This window comes from Schistocerca americana, chromosome 8, assembly GCF_021461395.2.
Source record: "Schistocerca americana isolate TAMUIC-IGC-003095 chromosome 8, iqSchAmer2.1, whole genome shotgun sequence".
Taxonomy (NCBI): domain Eukaryota; kingdom Metazoa; phylum Arthropoda; class Insecta; order Orthoptera; family Acrididae; genus Schistocerca; species Schistocerca americana.
In genome coordinates this window covers 159734584-159752498 of record NC_060126.1, presented here as the reverse complement: position 1 = coordinate 159752498, position 17915 = coordinate 159734584, and the positions used below count along the sequence as shown (strand labels likewise).

The following is a 17915-nucleotide window of genomic DNA, read 5'->3' as shown; positions in this document are numbered from 1 at the left end:
AAATTTGGTCACCAAGACATCTACGTGAGTTCACTATAATGCTCCTCAAACCACTGTAGCATGGTTGTGGCTCTGAGACATGGACAGCTATACTGCTGAAAGATATCGCTGTCGGGGAGGACATCAAGCATGAAGGGATGCTTGTGATTCACAGCTGTCAGCATGTCTTTGATTACTATCACAGATCCCAAGAATGTGCAGTAGAATGTCTCCTGTAGTATAATACTGCTCTGTCTAGCCTGTGTCCATGGTGAGCTGCATGTTTCGACAGCAAAAAGTTCACATCAATGACGGCATTTGTGGAGATGACCATCAACCTAGTGTAGCAAAAATGTGATTCATCTGAAGAGCTGATACATCTCCATTGATCAACGTTTGAATCCTGATGGCCCTGTGCCCACGCAATCTTAAATGACAATGCCATAGGGATGGCCTGCTGTGGAGCTCCATGTCCAACAATGTACAATGAACGGTGTACTCTGAAACACTTGTACGTACATTAGTATTGTGCCCTTTCAACAGAGATGCCACAGGTCAACATCTATCTTACTTTACAGAGCAGATAAACCTCCAACCCCACGTTCTGCGAAGATTCATGGACATCCAACCATTTAGTGCTTTCTGGTAGTTTCACTGTCCATTTACCTTTTTCCATAGATGCTCATGTCAGTATCATGTGAATATTAGACCGGATTCACTATTTTTGAGATACTAGTTCACAGGCTCTGTGTAATAATAATCTTCCCTTTCTCAAAGCACTTATCTCAATGGGTTTTCCCATTCACAGCCCATGTCTTCACTAGGGCGATCCCCCACCTTGGGTCTGTTCCACTTACATACTTTTGCTACCACATCACGAGCCCACAATGCCACCAGGTGTCATTCAACATCGTAGTGGGCAGTGGCCATAATGTTTTGGCTCATCAGTGTATGAACCTGAAGCTCCCTTATTTTGCCCCTACAGACCTAATTATAGGAGATTAATGTTAGATGCTGTGATCTGTCTAAATGTTCATTCTCTAAACTTTCTCAATAATACAAAAAAAATTATGTTTTTCCCTCCAAGGATTCTCGTCTAAGATCACAGAGTATTTCCTGATCACACTCACACTGACTAAACTGATTGGCAACAAATCTGTTAGCATACCTTCGAATTGTTGTGATGTCTTCCTGTAATCCCATCTGGTGAGGATCCCAAACACTTGAACATTACTCAAGAATGTGTCACACAAGTGTGCTGTTTGTGGACTCTTTTTATAGATGCATTATGCTTTCCCAGAATGATCCCTATAAACTATAGTCAGCCATTTGCCTTCTCTGCAGCTACATTGCTTACTCATTTCATGTCATTTTGCAATGTATGCCTACATATTTAACTGACATAAATTAGTTAAGCTGCATACCATACATAGTATATTTGAACTTTTTAGGATTATTTCTCCTACCTATCCATTTTAAAATATGTATATCCACATTGAACACAATTTGCCATTTGTCACACTAAATAGAAATTTCTCTACAAGCCATTCAGAATTCATCAGCAATCACTCAGTAACTATACTTTCCTTTACACATCAGGCCCACCCAGCCAATAGATTGTTTATCCACATAAAGAAGAATATTTTTCCTGTTGTAAACTTTGTCTGTGACAAGCAGTTATTATGCAGGTCAACAGATTGGGTGCTGTTACCCAGAATGTCACTGCTGAACAAAGAACCACTAATAGTTCATATGTGATACAAAATCAGGGTATTCACAGAAAATGTGTAATTGCTTGAGAGGCAAACAAGCAATGAAAAGCTAATATTCTTTCATTGTTTGACATGTTAAAACTTGTTTGAAAGTAGCAAGCTAATCTAAAGTAGCTTAATGTCATTCACATTGTAAGCCCATCAGCGATGGCAAAGGACTTAGAAGATTAGTCGATTTGAAAGGCTAACATCATGAAAAGAGATTATAATATGAACATCAACAAAAGTGAAACTAGGATAATGTAATGTGATTTAATTAAATCAGCTGATGCTGAGGTAATTGTGATAGAAAACAAGACATTTTTGTATGGAACAAAAAAACTGAAATTATTGTAGAAACTGATAGAAAATGTTCTGAATGTTTATGCAATTGTGTCCTCTGTATTAGGTTGTTCTGGAAGATATAGAACCATCGCCCATTCTGCCTGACACTTTGAGCAAAGTGAGGAAACTGCAGAAACTGGACCGTGACATTCTTGACAAAGCTCTTAGGGCATTTGTATCATACATTCAAGCATATGCCAAACATGAGTGCAATGTTATCCTAAGGCTTCAAGGTATGTAGTAAGGCAATAACTACTTTTTTTTAAAAAAAAATTGTTATTAACAATTAAAACATAAATGTCTTTTGTTGTAGATCTGGATTTCGGCTTGGTAGCAATGGGATTTTGTCTTCTTAAAATGCCAAAGATGCCTGAACTTAAAAACAGAAATATTGCAGGCTTTGAAGAAGAGAAAATAGACTTCAATTCAATTCCATACAGGTAAATTATAAACTTTTGGCCTCTAAGAAACTCATAACATGTGATTCATTGTGGCAATGTGTACCTATTTCCAAACAGTAAATGGAAATTCCTGATTAAGGAGAGAGAATATGGATCTTGTGCTGTAAATATCGGGAGAAGTACATGACATAAATAACTCCTTGCCATGATATTTCAGTACAGGGTCTGTATCCTCCTTCAGATGGATGTTTATTGTATTCAGAGTTCTGTAGGTTGGCCTGCGTTTGAATGTATCTTCCATACTGTGGCTACATAGTTAGGTTGTTAAACGTCTAAGTAAATTATACAGTTACATAGGGGCATTGGAACAGTAATGTTTGAACCAATAATTAGATAACAGTGTTTATCTAATGAGGTAGTGTAACAACTAATTTTCTTTAAAATGACCTGTTGTTTTATGGGCATTTAATAACCGTTTAAAATATTTTTATAGTGTTACAACTTTTAATGCTTGTGTCCCATTTTCAAAAATAGATAAAGTTTTATAAGTGCATTATGTGCCAGGTTTGCCACACCATGCATTTACAGCCTCATTTTGTGATATGTTATGTAGACAGCAGAGGTAAAATTGTGTTCTCCTTGCAGTGTTGGCCTTGTTTAACTGATTTCTTAGCTGTTACTTGAAAGCTTAGCTTCTAATATTTGCAAGTGACATATCAATATATAGGGTGATTATAATTAAAATTAAAACTTTCAAAACACTGTAGAAATAACACCTCTCTATCTGTGATTTCTGGTTGTGGGGCTACCTGAAGGACAGCGTTTACCAAGGGGACATTCACACATGTGCTGATCTGAAGCACAGCGTATCAAGAGAGGTAGCCATCCTACTTACAGACATGCTTCGTTCTGCCATGCAGAATGCAATCCTGCACTTTCAGACCCTTCCGAACACTGAGGGGCGCCATATTGAGCCCCTTTGTAGCAGTAATGGTACCGGTATGTAATGGTAAGATGTACCGTAGCAGCATATTAAAAGTGTTTCAGTTAAATTGATTCTGCATTATTTCTCTTTCCCTTGCCTTGACATTAATGCTACCAAGTTTGGTCCTCATACAGTAATTACTTTCCATGTCATAATGCGTTAAATAGGGAAAGTTTAATTATAACCATCTGGTATACAGCAAAACATCCTTTTAAGTGCTTCAAATTTGATGTTTCTTCTACGTGTGTGTGAATTTTGAACAATTCCAACAGATGGCAGAGCCAAAGTGAACCATTAAAATAAGAGTCTTCACAAGACCATCATTACAAGCAATGTACTGTACTTAAATTATTGGTTGTGGGGAAAGAAATCTTGGTGAACATCCATAAACGTCTTTGTATTTTGTATGAGAATGATATAGTTAATAAGAGTAAGTTGGGTGATGGTTAGCTCATGCTCCACATGTCAGTGGCGGCCTCAACCAACCTCCTGATCTGGAAGGTCAGGTTGTACTCGGCAGCATGCCATATATCCAACTACTAAACATCATGATGGTACAATGAAAAAAATCTCATTACCCCAGGCCCCAGTCAATAGACTGGGATCATTGTGAGCATTGATTTCCAGGGACTCAGGGAGATTCTCAAACTCCCTTCTCAAACTCCCTCAAGACCAAACTCAAACACTACATCAGCACACTCAACGTGAACACACTGATGAAGACAGGAAAGATGAAACAACTCACAGACACTCTCGAAAAATTTCAAATCAAAATATGTGCATTGCAAGAAACACAATTCACAGACGAAGGCCATTTCAACATGGTGAACTTCAGAATATACAAAGGAAGACCATTGAGACAACTGAAAAATCTATGGCTTTTTGGCACAAGATTTGCAGTACACAGGTCCATCACAGTCAGCACAATCGACTTTTCGTCGCCAAATGAAAGTATTTCAAAGTATTAGAGTTCATTTCCTGGTACTGCCAGGATTTTTGTCTGGTGGGAGGAACGGAATAGTGTGTGCTCAGTCTTGTGAAACCATTTTAGAAGCTACCTGAATGCGGAGTAGTGGCTTCAAATCTGAGAAGCTGACAGTTGCAAGCAGTCATGTGCTGATTCCTTGCTGCCCCCATACTACACACAAATGACTTCATGTGACAGAGGATGACTTGGTGGACAGTCAGCTTTGCATGTTCCACAGATATACTTTTAGAATTAGCATGTCTAATGTTTCTAATATACTATAAGTATTTTTAGATTTGTTTGAGGTAACAGCATATCGCCCGCAGTCAACGATAATTTGGTGGGACAATTTTGACAAGAAAACTGATGTAACTTTCATTTTATGATTTATCTTTCATTCTATATTTCAGAGATCCAGTGAGAGAGGAAGCTCGCCAGAAAAAGTTGGAACAGTACAAAGAAACTGGTGTCTGGCCAGGGTCAAAGAACTTTAAAAGGAAACAGAAGCAAACTGAAGCCTGGTCACTCACTAAACAGCTAAAGGCTGAAAGAAAGGAGAAAAGGAGTAAGCGAGCTGAAAAACGAAAGCTGAAACAACAAGAAGGTAAAGTTAAAACAAAAAAGAAAAGAAAAACTTTAAGTTTGGAGGAGATGGAGGAACTTGCCAGAGATGTGGCTCTTCTTAAAAAGCTTCGGAAAAAGAAGGTAAGTGTGCAGTGAATTAAGCCTACATATTTACAATTTAAGGTAACTGTAACATATGATAGTGATTCTTTGTTTTCCTGCAGATAACAGAGGAAGAATTTGAAGAGGAATTCATGAATGATGACTGTGAGTAATTAATTCTTAAGGAAGACAGTGTAAATATGTATTTATTGTACATACTTTTAATAAAGATGTATTTTACATTGGCATTTTCACTCCATCCTGAGATTCTGCTCTGTCTCTATTGATTTGTTGTCAACAGGACCTGAAGTGATAATATATGTTGTCTTTTTATATTTATCTGTTCCTGAATTCTTTCCCCACTTTATTTCTTCTTTCCCTTTCTTATTCAGTTGTTCTTTATTGTGTCATCTATGCTTCTACTTTGAGTATTCTTTTTTGACTTGACAGCTGCCATCTCTTACACTTCAGAAGACATAAATGCTCAGATTGTGTGTGTTGCTAACCTTTTATAAGTGATTTCTCTTTTGTCCCTTGACCCAGTGGCCTGTATATCTTCCTTGATTAATCCCTGATTTTTGTCATTTCTTCCATTTCTTCCAACCTTTGTCAGATGACCAAATTCCTATCTCCAGAAGTTTTTGCACTTCTTTATGCGGCCATATTCGCTACCAGTTGGTAAGTACAACTTATTTTATCTTCATTTCTAGACAAGTTCTATTACATATACTGATATTACTGAAATACTCAATACACTGTTTCTCATATTCGAGCATAATTGGTTCAAGTGCACTTTGGAAATCATTATTTTATTCATTGTGTTTATAGAAACTTCATATTCAGCAGCATAAAATAATGCTGTACTGCATTTTCTGTGTGCTCTAAAGACTATGTCACTGTAGCTGGTGGTAATTTGAACACCCAACAAATTAATATATCAACAGAAGGGAAACAACAAATCAATTAAGTGTGTGTGTGTGTGTGTGTGTGTGTGTGTGTGTGTGTGTGTGTGTGTGTAGACATAACTGTTTGGTTTACCACATGTTTGTGATTAATTACTTCATATTATTTTGTTATTCGCTGCCATCACCACTTAGGTTCAGGGGGTGTTTATTTCAAATTCCGGAGAGTGTAATCTTGCACTAGTGTTATTGTGAGACTTTGCTGTGACATGAGCCAACATTTAATGATGGATATTTATAGAATAATATAATTTACATGGTTCTCCAGTCTTAGGGATAACCAGCCATACAAAAAAGAAACTGACTAATATTTTGTGAAAGACAAAAAACCATGGGGAAATATGGTTTTTGCACCTTGTTGGAATAAAATTGCTTTGTTTGAACATCACAGTTTTTATATAGATAGAAATGTGTGATTTCCATTTCTTTCTTACTGCTGCTCCTGGCATCAGCTATAAAATTTGTCAGCAGCTTTCCAGAGCTCAGGTGTTATTTGTAGCATGCTGTGATGTGATGAAATTCACCAGCAAAAGGAATATTTGTAAATTGGCAGCTATAAGAAAGGACAGAAGAATAGAATATGTGTTAAGACATCAGGGAAAATTTCCTTTACGCTACAGTAAACTGTAGAGGGGTAAAAATGAGAGGAACTCAGAGAGTAGGATGTACATTATGTGTAATTGATGCTGTTGGGTGTAGATGCTTTTCTGAAACAAAGGTATAGATACACAAGCAAAATGTGTGGTGATTCGCATTACACCAGTCAGAAGATTGATGGCAAATGAGTTGGGACAGATGTCAACTGTTTGAAGTTTTTTGGCGTGACATTCTTGGGTAATATGCTTCTTTGTTTTTGTGACACATCAGGTGTGGCTGTATACCCAAGCTTGACATCCTCCCGTCATCGTCAGGAGTTAATTGTTCTACTAGTAGGCTGCGTGGTGACATGGAATGGTTGTGGAATTTCTGTATGCTACCAAATATTACGCCAGTGTCTGTGATGGAAGTACGTTAGTATCGAAGCTGATTCCATTAGATATCAGAAATGCAGTTTATTTCATTATAGACCTTCAGCATCAAATATCAGTTTCCATACACAGCTGAGGCTAATAGCTGCTGCCCTGATTAAAGTTGTTACATATTCTGATCTAAGCAGCTTCTTTATTGACAGTATCACAGTAGTTAGATGCAGAAGGCAAGATTTTCATATCATCAAGCACAATCATATGTTCCAAACAATGGAAAGTCCAGGCTGAAACATCAACAATAATGGAACGGATAGATTGCTACTCACCATAAAGATGACATATAGAGTTGCAGATAGGCACAATGAAAATACTGTTACACATTAAGCTTTCAACCAAAGCCTTCATCAGAAAGGAAAAAAAACACACACACACGTGCAGACTAACAAGCACATACATGACTTCTGTCTCTGGCTGCTCATGTGTTTGTTTGCAGTAGCAGATTTTTCAAAATTACAATATTTAATGTTGCATCGGTGCTCTTTCCAGTGTTCTGACATTGTACAAATAGATTGATTGACATAATTGCTACCACTTTCACAGGGACATTCCAGGCACACTATAGACCATATTTTACTGACCACATAAGCTTTTTAATTTTCAGGGATGGCAGGAAAATGAATTGAATCATTATCTGCCCAGGATCTGTCTATTTCATTTGACACAGCTCTGAAGAAATTATGGGGTGCTACAGACTGATTATGTTGTGATGACTGAGAATCTCCTTATTGAACACCTTTATCAGATAGGTATCTGATCTCTGAATCTTGGTGGTTCTATTTAGACACAGTTGTAACTCTGTATATCAGCATATCTAAATCTGCTTTCTTTTGATCGGTCACACAGCATGAATTGGCTTGCAGTCAACAAAGGGGCATTTTTAGGATTTCCTTTCATATTAAAGCTTATCATATAGAAAATGTGTGTTCATTCCAGAAGTGAAGAACTATACTTTCAGTGCAGCAGTGAAATCTCTTTTGACTTCATCACCAATGTTGTTGTTGTTGTTGTGGTCTTCAGTCCTGAGACTGGTTTGATGCAGCTCTCCATGCTACTCTATCCTGTGCAAGCTTTTTCATCTCCCAGTACCTACTGCAACCTACATCCTTCTGAATCTGCTTAGTGTATTCATCTCTTGGTCTCCCTCTACGATTTTTACCCTCCACGCTGCCCTCCAATACTAAATTGGTGATCCCTTGATGCCTCAGAAGATGTCCTACCAACCGATCCCTTCTTCTGGTCAAGTTGCGCCACAAACTTCTCTTCTCCCCAATCCTATTCAATACTTCCTCATTAGTTATGTGATCTACCCATCTAATCTTCAGCATTCTTCTGTAGCACCACATTTCGAAAGCTTCTATTCTCTTCTTGTCCAAACTATTTATCGTCCATGTTTCACTTCCATACATGGCTACACTCCATACAAATACTTTCAGAAATGACTTCCTGACACTTAAATCAATACTGGATGTTAACAAATTTCTCTCCTTCAGAAACGCTTTCCTTGCCATTGCCAGCCTACATTTTATATCCTCTCTACTTCGACCATCATCAGTTATTTTGCTCCCCAAATAGCAAAACTCCTTTACTACTTTAAGTGCCTCATTTCCTAATCTAATTCCCTCAGCATCACCCGATTTAATTAGACTACATTCCATTATCCTTGTTTTGCTTTTGTTGATGTTCATCTTATATCCTCCTTTCAAGACACTGTCCATTCCATTCAACTGCTCTTCCAAGTCCTTTGCTGTCTCTGACAGAATTACAATGTCATCGGCAAACCTCAAAGTTTTTACTTCTTCTCCATGAATTTTAATACCTACTCCGAATTTTTCTTTTGTTTCCTTTACTGCTTGCTCAATATACAGATTGAACAACATCGGGGAGAGGCTACAACCCTGTCTTACTCCCTTCCCAACCACTGCTTCCCTTTCATGTCCCTCGACTCTTATAACTGCCATCTGGTTTCTGTACAAATTGTAAATAGCTTTTCGCTCCCTGTATTTTACCCCTGCCACCTTTAGAATTAGAAAGAGAGTATTCCAGTCAACATTGTCAAAAGCTTTCTCTAAGTCTACAAATGCTAGAAACGTAGGTTTGCCTTTCCTTAATCTTTCTTCTAAGATAAGTCGTAAGGTCAGTATTGCCTCACGTGTTCCAGTGTTTCTACGGAATCCAAACTGATCTTCCCCGAGGTTGGCTTCTACTAGTTTTTCCATTCGTCTGTAAAGAATTCGTGTTAGTATTTTGCAGCTGTGACTTATTAAGCTGATAGTTCGGTAATTTTCACATCTGTCAACACCTGCTTTCTTTGGGATTGGAATTATTATATTCTTCTTGAAGTCTGAGGGTATTTCGCCTGTCTCATACATCTTCCTCACCAGATGGTAGAGTTTTGTCAGGACTGGCTCTCCCACGGCCATCAGTAGTTCCAATGGAATATTGTCTACTCCGGGGGCCTTGTTTCGACTCAGGTCTTTCAGTGCTCTGTCAAACTCTTCACGCAGTATCATATCTCCCATTTCATCTTCATCTACATCCTCTTCCATTTCCATAATATTGTCCTCAAGTACATCGCCCTTGTATAAACCCTCTATATACTCCTTCCACCTTCCTGCCTTCCCTTCTTTGCTTAGAACTGGGTTTCCATCTGAACTCTTGATGTTCATACAAGAGGTTCTCTTATCTCCAAAGGTCTCTTTAATTTTCCTGTAGGCAGTATCTATCTTACCCCTAGTGAGATAGGCCTCTACATCCTTACATTTGTCCTCTAGCCATCCCTGCTTAGCCATTTTGCACTTCCTGTCGATCTCATTTTTGAGACGTTTGTATTCCTTTTTGCCTGTTTCACTTACTGCATTTTTATATTTTCTCCTTTCATCAATTAAATTCAATATTTCTTCAGTTACCCAAGGATTTCTACTAGCCCTCGTCTTTTTACCTACTTGATCCTCTGCTGCCTTCACTACTTCATCCCTCAAAGCTACCCATTCTTCTTCTACTGTATTTATTTCCCCCATTCCTGTCAATTGCTCCCTTATGCTCTCCCTGAATCTCTGTACAACCTCTGGTTCTTTTAGTTTATCCAGGTCCCATCGCCTTAAATTCCCACGTTTTTGCAGTTTCTTCAGTTTTAATCTACAGGTCATAACCAATAGATTGTGGTCAGAGTCCACATCTGCCCCTGGAAATGTCTTACAATTTAAAACCTGGTTCCTAAATCTCTGTCTTACCATTATATAATCTATCTGATACCTTTTAGTATCTCCAGGGTTCTTCCATGTATACAACCTTCTTTCATGATTCTTAAACCAAGTGTTAGTTATGATTATGTTGTGCTCTGTGCAAAATTCTACCAGGCGGCTTCCTCTTTCATTTCTATCCCCCAATCCATATTCACCTACTATGTTTCCTTCTCTCCCTTTTCCTACACTCGAATTCCAGTCACCCATGACTATTAAATTTTCGTCTCCCTTCACAATCTGAATAATTTCTTTTATTTCATCATACATTTCTTCAATTTCTTCGTCATCTGCAGAGCTAGTTGGCATATAAACTTGTACTACTGTAGTATGTGTGGGCTTCGTATCTATCTTGGCCACAATAATGCGTTCACTATGCTGTTTGTAGTAGCTTACCCGCATTCCTATTTTCCTATTCATTATTAAACCTACTCCTGCATTACCCCGATTTGATTTTGTGTTTATAACCCTGTAGTCACCTGACCAGAAGTCTTGTTCCTCCTGCCACCGAACTTCACTAATTCCCACTATATCTAACTTCAACCTATCCATTTCCCTTTTTAAATTTTCTAACCTACCTGCCCGATTAAGGGATCTGACATTCCACGCTCCGATCCGTAGAACGCCAGTTTTCTTTCTCCTGATAACGACATCCTCTTGAGTAGTCCCCGCCCGGAGATCCGAATGGGGGACTATTTTACCTCCGGAATATTTTACCCAAGAGGACGCCGTCATCATTTAATCATACAGTAAAGCTGCACGTCCTCGGGAAAAATTACGGCTGTAGTTTCCCCTTGCTTTCAGCCGTTCGCAGTACCGGCACGGCAATGCCGTTTTGGTTATTGTTACAAGGCCAGATCAGTCAATCCTCCAGACTGTTGCCCTTGCAACTACTGAAAAGGCTGCTGCCCCTCTTCAGGAACCACACGTTTGTCTGGCCTCTCAACAGATACCCCTCCGTTGTGGTTGCACCTACGGTACGGCTATCTGTATCGCTGAGGCACGCAAGCCTCCCCACCAACGGCAAGGTCCATGGTTCATGGGGGGAGGTCATCACCAATAAGACATTAAAATGTAGCTACTAAAAAATTTTGCAATAGGAGAGACCACTTTTATTGTAACTGTGTCCAAGAGTGTACTCAGAATCTGAGCTTTGATGGGGAGTTGAGGATGGGGCTGACAGACACCTCATAATATCAGTTTTGTGGAAGAAGGGAGAGGTGTAGGACTTGAAGAACAATGTCTTATAAAACTTCTGAAACATGTTAATGCTATCACTTTATAATAACTACTGACAATGTTCTTAACTAAAAGAATATTTCATGTGAGGTTTGTACTTATAATTTTGCTATCAGTTACAGGGCTGTTTTGAGGCCCAAGCGATGCAAATGGCCATTTGGGATAGCAAGCTGAGAGGAGTACCAGAAGTCTCCAAGTGCTGATATTGTATTCAGAGTGAAAAATAATTAGTAGCAAAAACTGACAGATGAAAGTATATGATAATACTCGTAGGAACATAAATGTTCCAGTGAACATGAGTCCACAAATGAGCTGTGCATGAGACGACTGTGAATGTGTGATTGTGAGATGCTGCTGCCTTCAGTACTAAAAATTGTTCTAGTTAGTACAGATTTATCTAAAATGAAAATTTCTGATTAAATCCCCATCTAATCGGGCTAAAATTTCACCCAAGACCTACCTCGACAAGAAATAAAATACTGTTTCAGCATGTTGTGTGTTACAAATTACTGTTAACTCTTACCTGTACACTGGACTCACATTCGGAAGGAAGATGGTTCACTCCCACGGCCGGCCGTCCTGATTTAGGTTTTTCGTGATTTCCCTAAATCGCTCCAGGCAAATGCCGGGATGGTTCCTTTGAAAGGGCACGGCTGAGTTCCTTCCCTCACCCGATGAGACCGATGACCTCGCTGTTTGGTCTCTTCCCCCAAAACAACCCCAACTCTTACCTGTTAAAGGAAATTTTCCACATGCCATTGCCACATTTGGAAGAAATACTGCTCTCGTCTGTGCAATAAATTACACATTTTTTCAAACACCTGTGCCGAAATCAGAAAGATCCAAAGCATTCAGCTCAAGTTACCTTGAAAGCCAAGATCCATGCTGTGTTTGATCTGTCCACCTTGGACTATACTGTTGCATTAGATGTCATCTTATATCAGCAGAAAAATGTGCCTTTCTCCCATTGTGTGTGTACCACATTCATCAACATTGCACAAGGTAATGTAGGCTGTACATGAAATTTGACTTAATAGGAAAGCTCATGGTCGTGCGGTAGCATTCTCGCTTCCCGTGCGCGGGTTTGATTCCCGGCGGGATCAGGGATTTTGTCTGCCTCATGATGACTGGGTGTTGTGTGATGTCCTTAGGTTAGTTAGGTTTAAGTAGTTCTAAGTTCAAGGGGACTGATGACCATAGATGTTAAGTCCCATAGTGCCCAGAGCCACTTTATAAAATTACAGTTTTTCTCACTAACACCTTTCAATGATCCCAGGAATTACCTTAAAGAGATATGAATTTGTTCTTCTATTAATATTTAGCACTGGAATAAGATTTAAAATGTATTTGTTTGGGAGAGAAATGTTTGTGTATTGCTTATTTTAAGAGAAAAAACAACTGACTTCCTCACACACTAGTAGATTTATTTATAAAATTCTTGTCAAGACCACAAGGAAAGGTGATTATGTAACATTTTGATATTGGTTAATGAGAAAGAGAAAACACTGTTAATCGAAGATACAATGCTCCTTGCTCCTGGAACCTTTAAGAATCAAGACCCCCCTTGCATTTTCAGTTGCAGAAAGAATAGTAGTGAATGGTGAACTAGTTTTTTGACATTTCATGACAAATGGTTTTGGGGTACATACTCTCAGCCATTGTCCATGTACTTGTTGTCTTCGTTCTGACAATAAATTAGTATGTCTGTGTGGTAGAGCACAGTGTGAATTTGGTTCGCTATGATAATTTTTGCAACGGCGAGGGAAAGGGGGGCAGAAGATATCTCCCATGCCTTTTACTCAGTACTCCCATCCTTAGTTCACAACCTCTGGTAGATGAAGCCCTTTTGGGAAATTTGCAGTGTGCCTTCAGTATTCAGTGATATAAACGAGTGACTCTTCACCTGAAACAGCCATACTATTGTAAGTTTGTTTTTTTAAACTGTCTCGTGGAATCTACAGCATTCATAGCGGCTGTATAACAGACAGTGAATGTTTTGAAATATTTTTAAATGGCTTGGCTGTTATGTGATTGCAGTGAAGTGTTTCCCCATTCAATCTCGATTGTATTAAATGTAAGGGCGTTTATTAACAGTAATTTTGATGTTGGGAAGACGTTGGAATAGAGCTTTCGTTGTACGGCGATGCTCTCTCGAGTAAACGACTTTCGTTTATCTTATCGTAACGATGTACATATTCGTAAATGATGGTCTTGGCTTACGGCAAATAGCGTCACCCAAGGAAAGCTACGAGATACATGTTCACGAGCTATACAAGAGATTACAGCGAGTCTTAACAGTTAAAGCCACGTGGCCCAACGGACCAATCACAGCAGGCCGCGTAAACTAATTCCGCTGTCGGCAAGAAGAGCGTTTGGAATAGATAAGCCATACTGCCTTCCTTTTCTACTCAACTTTGGGTCACGGTGTATGTGCGGTCGTGTTTGTTACCGATGTAGTTCGAGTAACAGACAAAGAAAACGTCCATATGTTTCTTATAATAGTATAGTATAGTTTTTTATAATAGTATCGCTATTTCATTGGAAGAGTCGCTGGTTTTTATCGCTGAATACTGAAAGCGCGCTACAGACTTGTTCGTAGCGTCATATGCTTCAAAAAGATTCGCACATTTTCATAGTGATTGACTAAGCGGTAGAGGAGCTGCGCTGTTACTATTCGAGACTGCACATTTACGCCAAACAGTCCTGTACTATACATAGGTATTGTACAAGGAACACCGTCGGAAGACTCGCGATTATTGCGAAAGACTTTCTTTTATGGCAGGCATTAAACTGCACACCGGCAACAGGAACAACATCGTCACTGCTTTCCTCTCTTTCAAATGCGACGAAAATGCTTCACTGCCATTAGTCTTGATCTCGAGATTTACAATTTGTGGAAACAACAAATTATTAAACATTTCTCCATTATAAATATAAAAAATGGCGATGGCAAAGTTACCTCAGGAATGAGGCAACTATGTTAACGAGGTTAAAACAAAAAAATTCAAGAGAGAAATTACTTTATAAAATTTTTTATTTAAAAGATGCGTACATACAAACATGCAAAACATTAAAATAGGCTACTTTAAATTCACACACTTCAAACTTAAAAGAAAATCCTATTACACAGTAAGGAGGATCAATTATACATATAACGTCTGGCACGTTGAGCAAATCTTCACCAGATATGCTGGAGAAATAAAACTTATGTCAGTTGTTCACTATATGAAATCTCGAAGTCTCCGCTTCCACAGACACGACAAAGACTTGTTTTGAGGCTCTCTTCTTCATTAGTCAGAGGGGTTATTTGGCCGCCTAGTGTCTTTTTAATGGAGGCAAAATGCTTTACTTTCAACGATTCTAAGCGGAATAATATGCCTTTCAGTTTCTTTTACACTGACCACTGCAGAGAAAAGAAGTTTCAAGCTAGCATTGTCTTAAGTTTGATGCTTGCGGCCTGCTAGCTTGACCGTAATTTGTCTTGGCACTTTAACAATAACCATGGAAAACGAAACGAATCACGCACAATCTGGAAACAAGTTCTGAAGACTTGAAAAGATTTACGAACTTCTAGGTTGAGGAAGTTGTCTCGTTCCTGGTGCAAACCGAACGAGGCGGTGCAGTGTTTAGCACAATGGATTCGCATTCGAGAGGACGACTATTCAAACTCGCTTCCGACCCTCCTGATTTAGGTTTTGTGTGAGCTCCAGGCAGATGCCGGGACGGTTCCTTTGAAAGAACACGGTCAATTTCCTTCCCCATCCTAGAAGGAATCCGAACTTGTGCATCTTCTCTAATGACTTCGATGTCGGCAGTACGCTGAACCCTAGTCTTCCTTCTTTTCTTCTTCTTCTTCTTCTTCTTCGTGGTGCAATTGCCAGTTAATTTTATTAAACGTAAACGTAAATGCTGTATAATACTTACACTACAAATTAATTCTGAAAGACAGTTGTATGGTCTGTAAAACAAAACCGGTAGTTTTTATTCAAATGTAAATGATTAAGGCGAGGGGTTTTCGTAGCCAACCAGAAAATCGTCTCCAACACAAAAGCAAAAAGACCTGTAAACACTTGACAAAGCAGAAAACGCATCCTCTTTATTTCATTATTAGAAATTGTGCAATGCCTTTATATTGGCTCCATTGAAGTCTAACTTTGTGTTCGGAAAAGTAACAATTGCACTTATATATTTTGTTATCCATCGTTAAGAAAAACCCGGGCTTTTCGTGTATTTCTCCGAAATCCGAATCGCGTTGTTAGCAATATTCACCGAATTAATGACTCTCACTTTCTTTTTACAATTTCTGAATCAACAGGTATCGAAGAAACCACATTCCTTATTCACACCGTTTAGGCTTTGTAATACGGTTCTTTCGGTTGTTACCATCCTCAATTGTCATCCATCCTTGTACATGGAACATTGGTTGACAGAGAAGGAAGTATACTGTAACGTGGTGGAATGTCCTGTGAAGTCCTCGGTGGCCCTCCTGGGTAGTGCAGCTACAGTATCGCCTAAAATGTGGTGCTTTAGAATCTAGCTCTCCCCCAATGCCCGCATACCACGATCCGCTGTATCTCTGTATAGCGCACAAGCCCACTAAACGTGTGTTCAGCAGTGCCCCAAAGCCACAACTATGTTCTGCTTTTATATGCAAACGCGTTAGACATTGGCCATGACCAGTCAGTTAGTAGAGTGAAGGAATTTCACCCTTACTTGTTGTTGATATTTGGGAGAATTTCGTGCGTTCTTCTGCCTCTGCTGGAAGTCCCTTTCATTTTGCCATGATTTTAAAATGCGATGCTGTCTTTCTGTTGCGTATTTACTTCAGTTCTAAGTATCCTACGTACTCGTAATAGCAAATTTTGTGCATTCATTTAACCGGATTACTGCTACTGGCTCTGCTAACGACATCTGAATACCCAGGATTGATTTTTCTTTTTGGCTCTCCTCGACCGGACCCTGCTTTCACTGTTTCTTCAACTGTACATTTCCCTATGTGATGTTTCAAACTGTTAAGGCTGGAAGTGTGAGCCTAACTGTTGATTTTGTAGGCAAGCACGGTTTGTAATCGTAAAGTATTTGTTCGCCCGATCTGGATACAAATTCAACGTAATCACTTACATGTGGCCACGGGTTTTCATCAGTTGCAGAGTTAAAATCTAATTCCATGATTTTGTTTCCACAGGTAATGCACTAACAAAAAGTAGTACTAAACGGGAACTCAATAAACAACAATTTACAGCGAACATCCAGTTATTCTTGCTCGCACGCGGGCGGCGTGGCGTATTTTTAGTGATAAATACCAGGAACCTAATTAACGATTAACGGATTAAAAGGAGGTTAACGGAAGTTAGAGAGAAACCTTTAAAGTTTTTTAAATTAATTGTTAATCCGTTAAAAGAGACTTCGTTAACTAACGGATTAACGGTCTCGTGGCTAGCTATGTTTATCTGCCTCCTTTCTATACAGGGTGTTACAAAAAGGTAGGGCCAAACTTTCAGGAAACATTCCTCACACACAAAGAAAGAAAATATGTTATGTGGACATGCGTCCGGAAACGTTTACTTTCCATGTTAGAGCTCATTTTATTACTTCTCTTCAAATCACATTAATCACGGAGCGGAAACACACAGCAACAGAACGTACCAGCGTGACTTCAACACTTTGTTGCAGGAAATGTTCAAAATGTCCTCCGTTAGCGAGGATACATGCATCCACCCTCCGTCGCATGGAATCCCTGATGCGCTGATGCAGCCCTGTAGAATGGCGTGTTGTATCACAGCCGTCCACAATATGAGCATGAAGAGTCTCTACATTTGGTACCGGGGTTGCGTAGACAAGAGCTTTCAAATGCCCCCATAAATGAAAGTCAAGAGGGTTGAGGTTAGGAGAGCGTGGAGGCCATGGAACTGGTCCGCCTCTACCAATCCATCGGTCACCGAATCTGTTGAGAAGCGTACGAACACTTCGACTGAAATGCTCAGGAGCTCCATCGTGCATGAACCACATATTGTGTCGTACTTCTAAAGGCACGTGTTCTAGCAGCACAGGTAGAGTATCCCGTATGAAATCATGATAATGTGCTCCACTGAGCGTAGGTGGAAGAACATGGGCCCCAATCAAGACATCACCAACAATGCCTGCCCAAAGGTTCACAGAAAATCTGTGTTGCTCACGTGATTGCACAATTGCGTGCGGATTCTGATCAGCCCACACATGTTGATTGTGAAAATTTACAATTTGATCACGTTGGAATGAAGCTTCATCCGTAAAGAGAACATTTGCTCTGAAATGAGGATTGACACATTGTTGGATGAACCATTCGCAGAAGTGTACCAGTGGAGGCCAATCAG

At 39.3% G+C, this 17915-nt stretch overlaps 1 protein-coding gene across 1 annotated transcript in view; it reads left to right on the top strand.

Annotated features, from left to right (window-relative positions):
* LOC124544791 (ATP-dependent RNA helicase DDX55) overlaps positions 1 to 5334 on the top strand; it is a 35699-nt gene extending 30365 nt beyond the window's left edge. The window contains exons 8-11 of the mRNA XM_047123473.1: positions 2140 to 2308; positions 2389 to 2515; positions 4839 to 5133; positions 5217 to 5334. Coding sequence (XP_046979429.1) covers positions 2140 to 2308; positions 2389 to 2515; positions 4839 to 5133; positions 5217 to 5267 — 642 coding nt within the window. The 3' untranslated portion in view covers positions 5268 to 5334. The remainder of the gene's footprint in view (positions 1 to 2139; positions 2309 to 2388; positions 2516 to 4838; positions 5134 to 5216) is intronic.
* The last annotated feature ends 12581 nt before the right edge of the window (positions 5335 to 17915 follow it).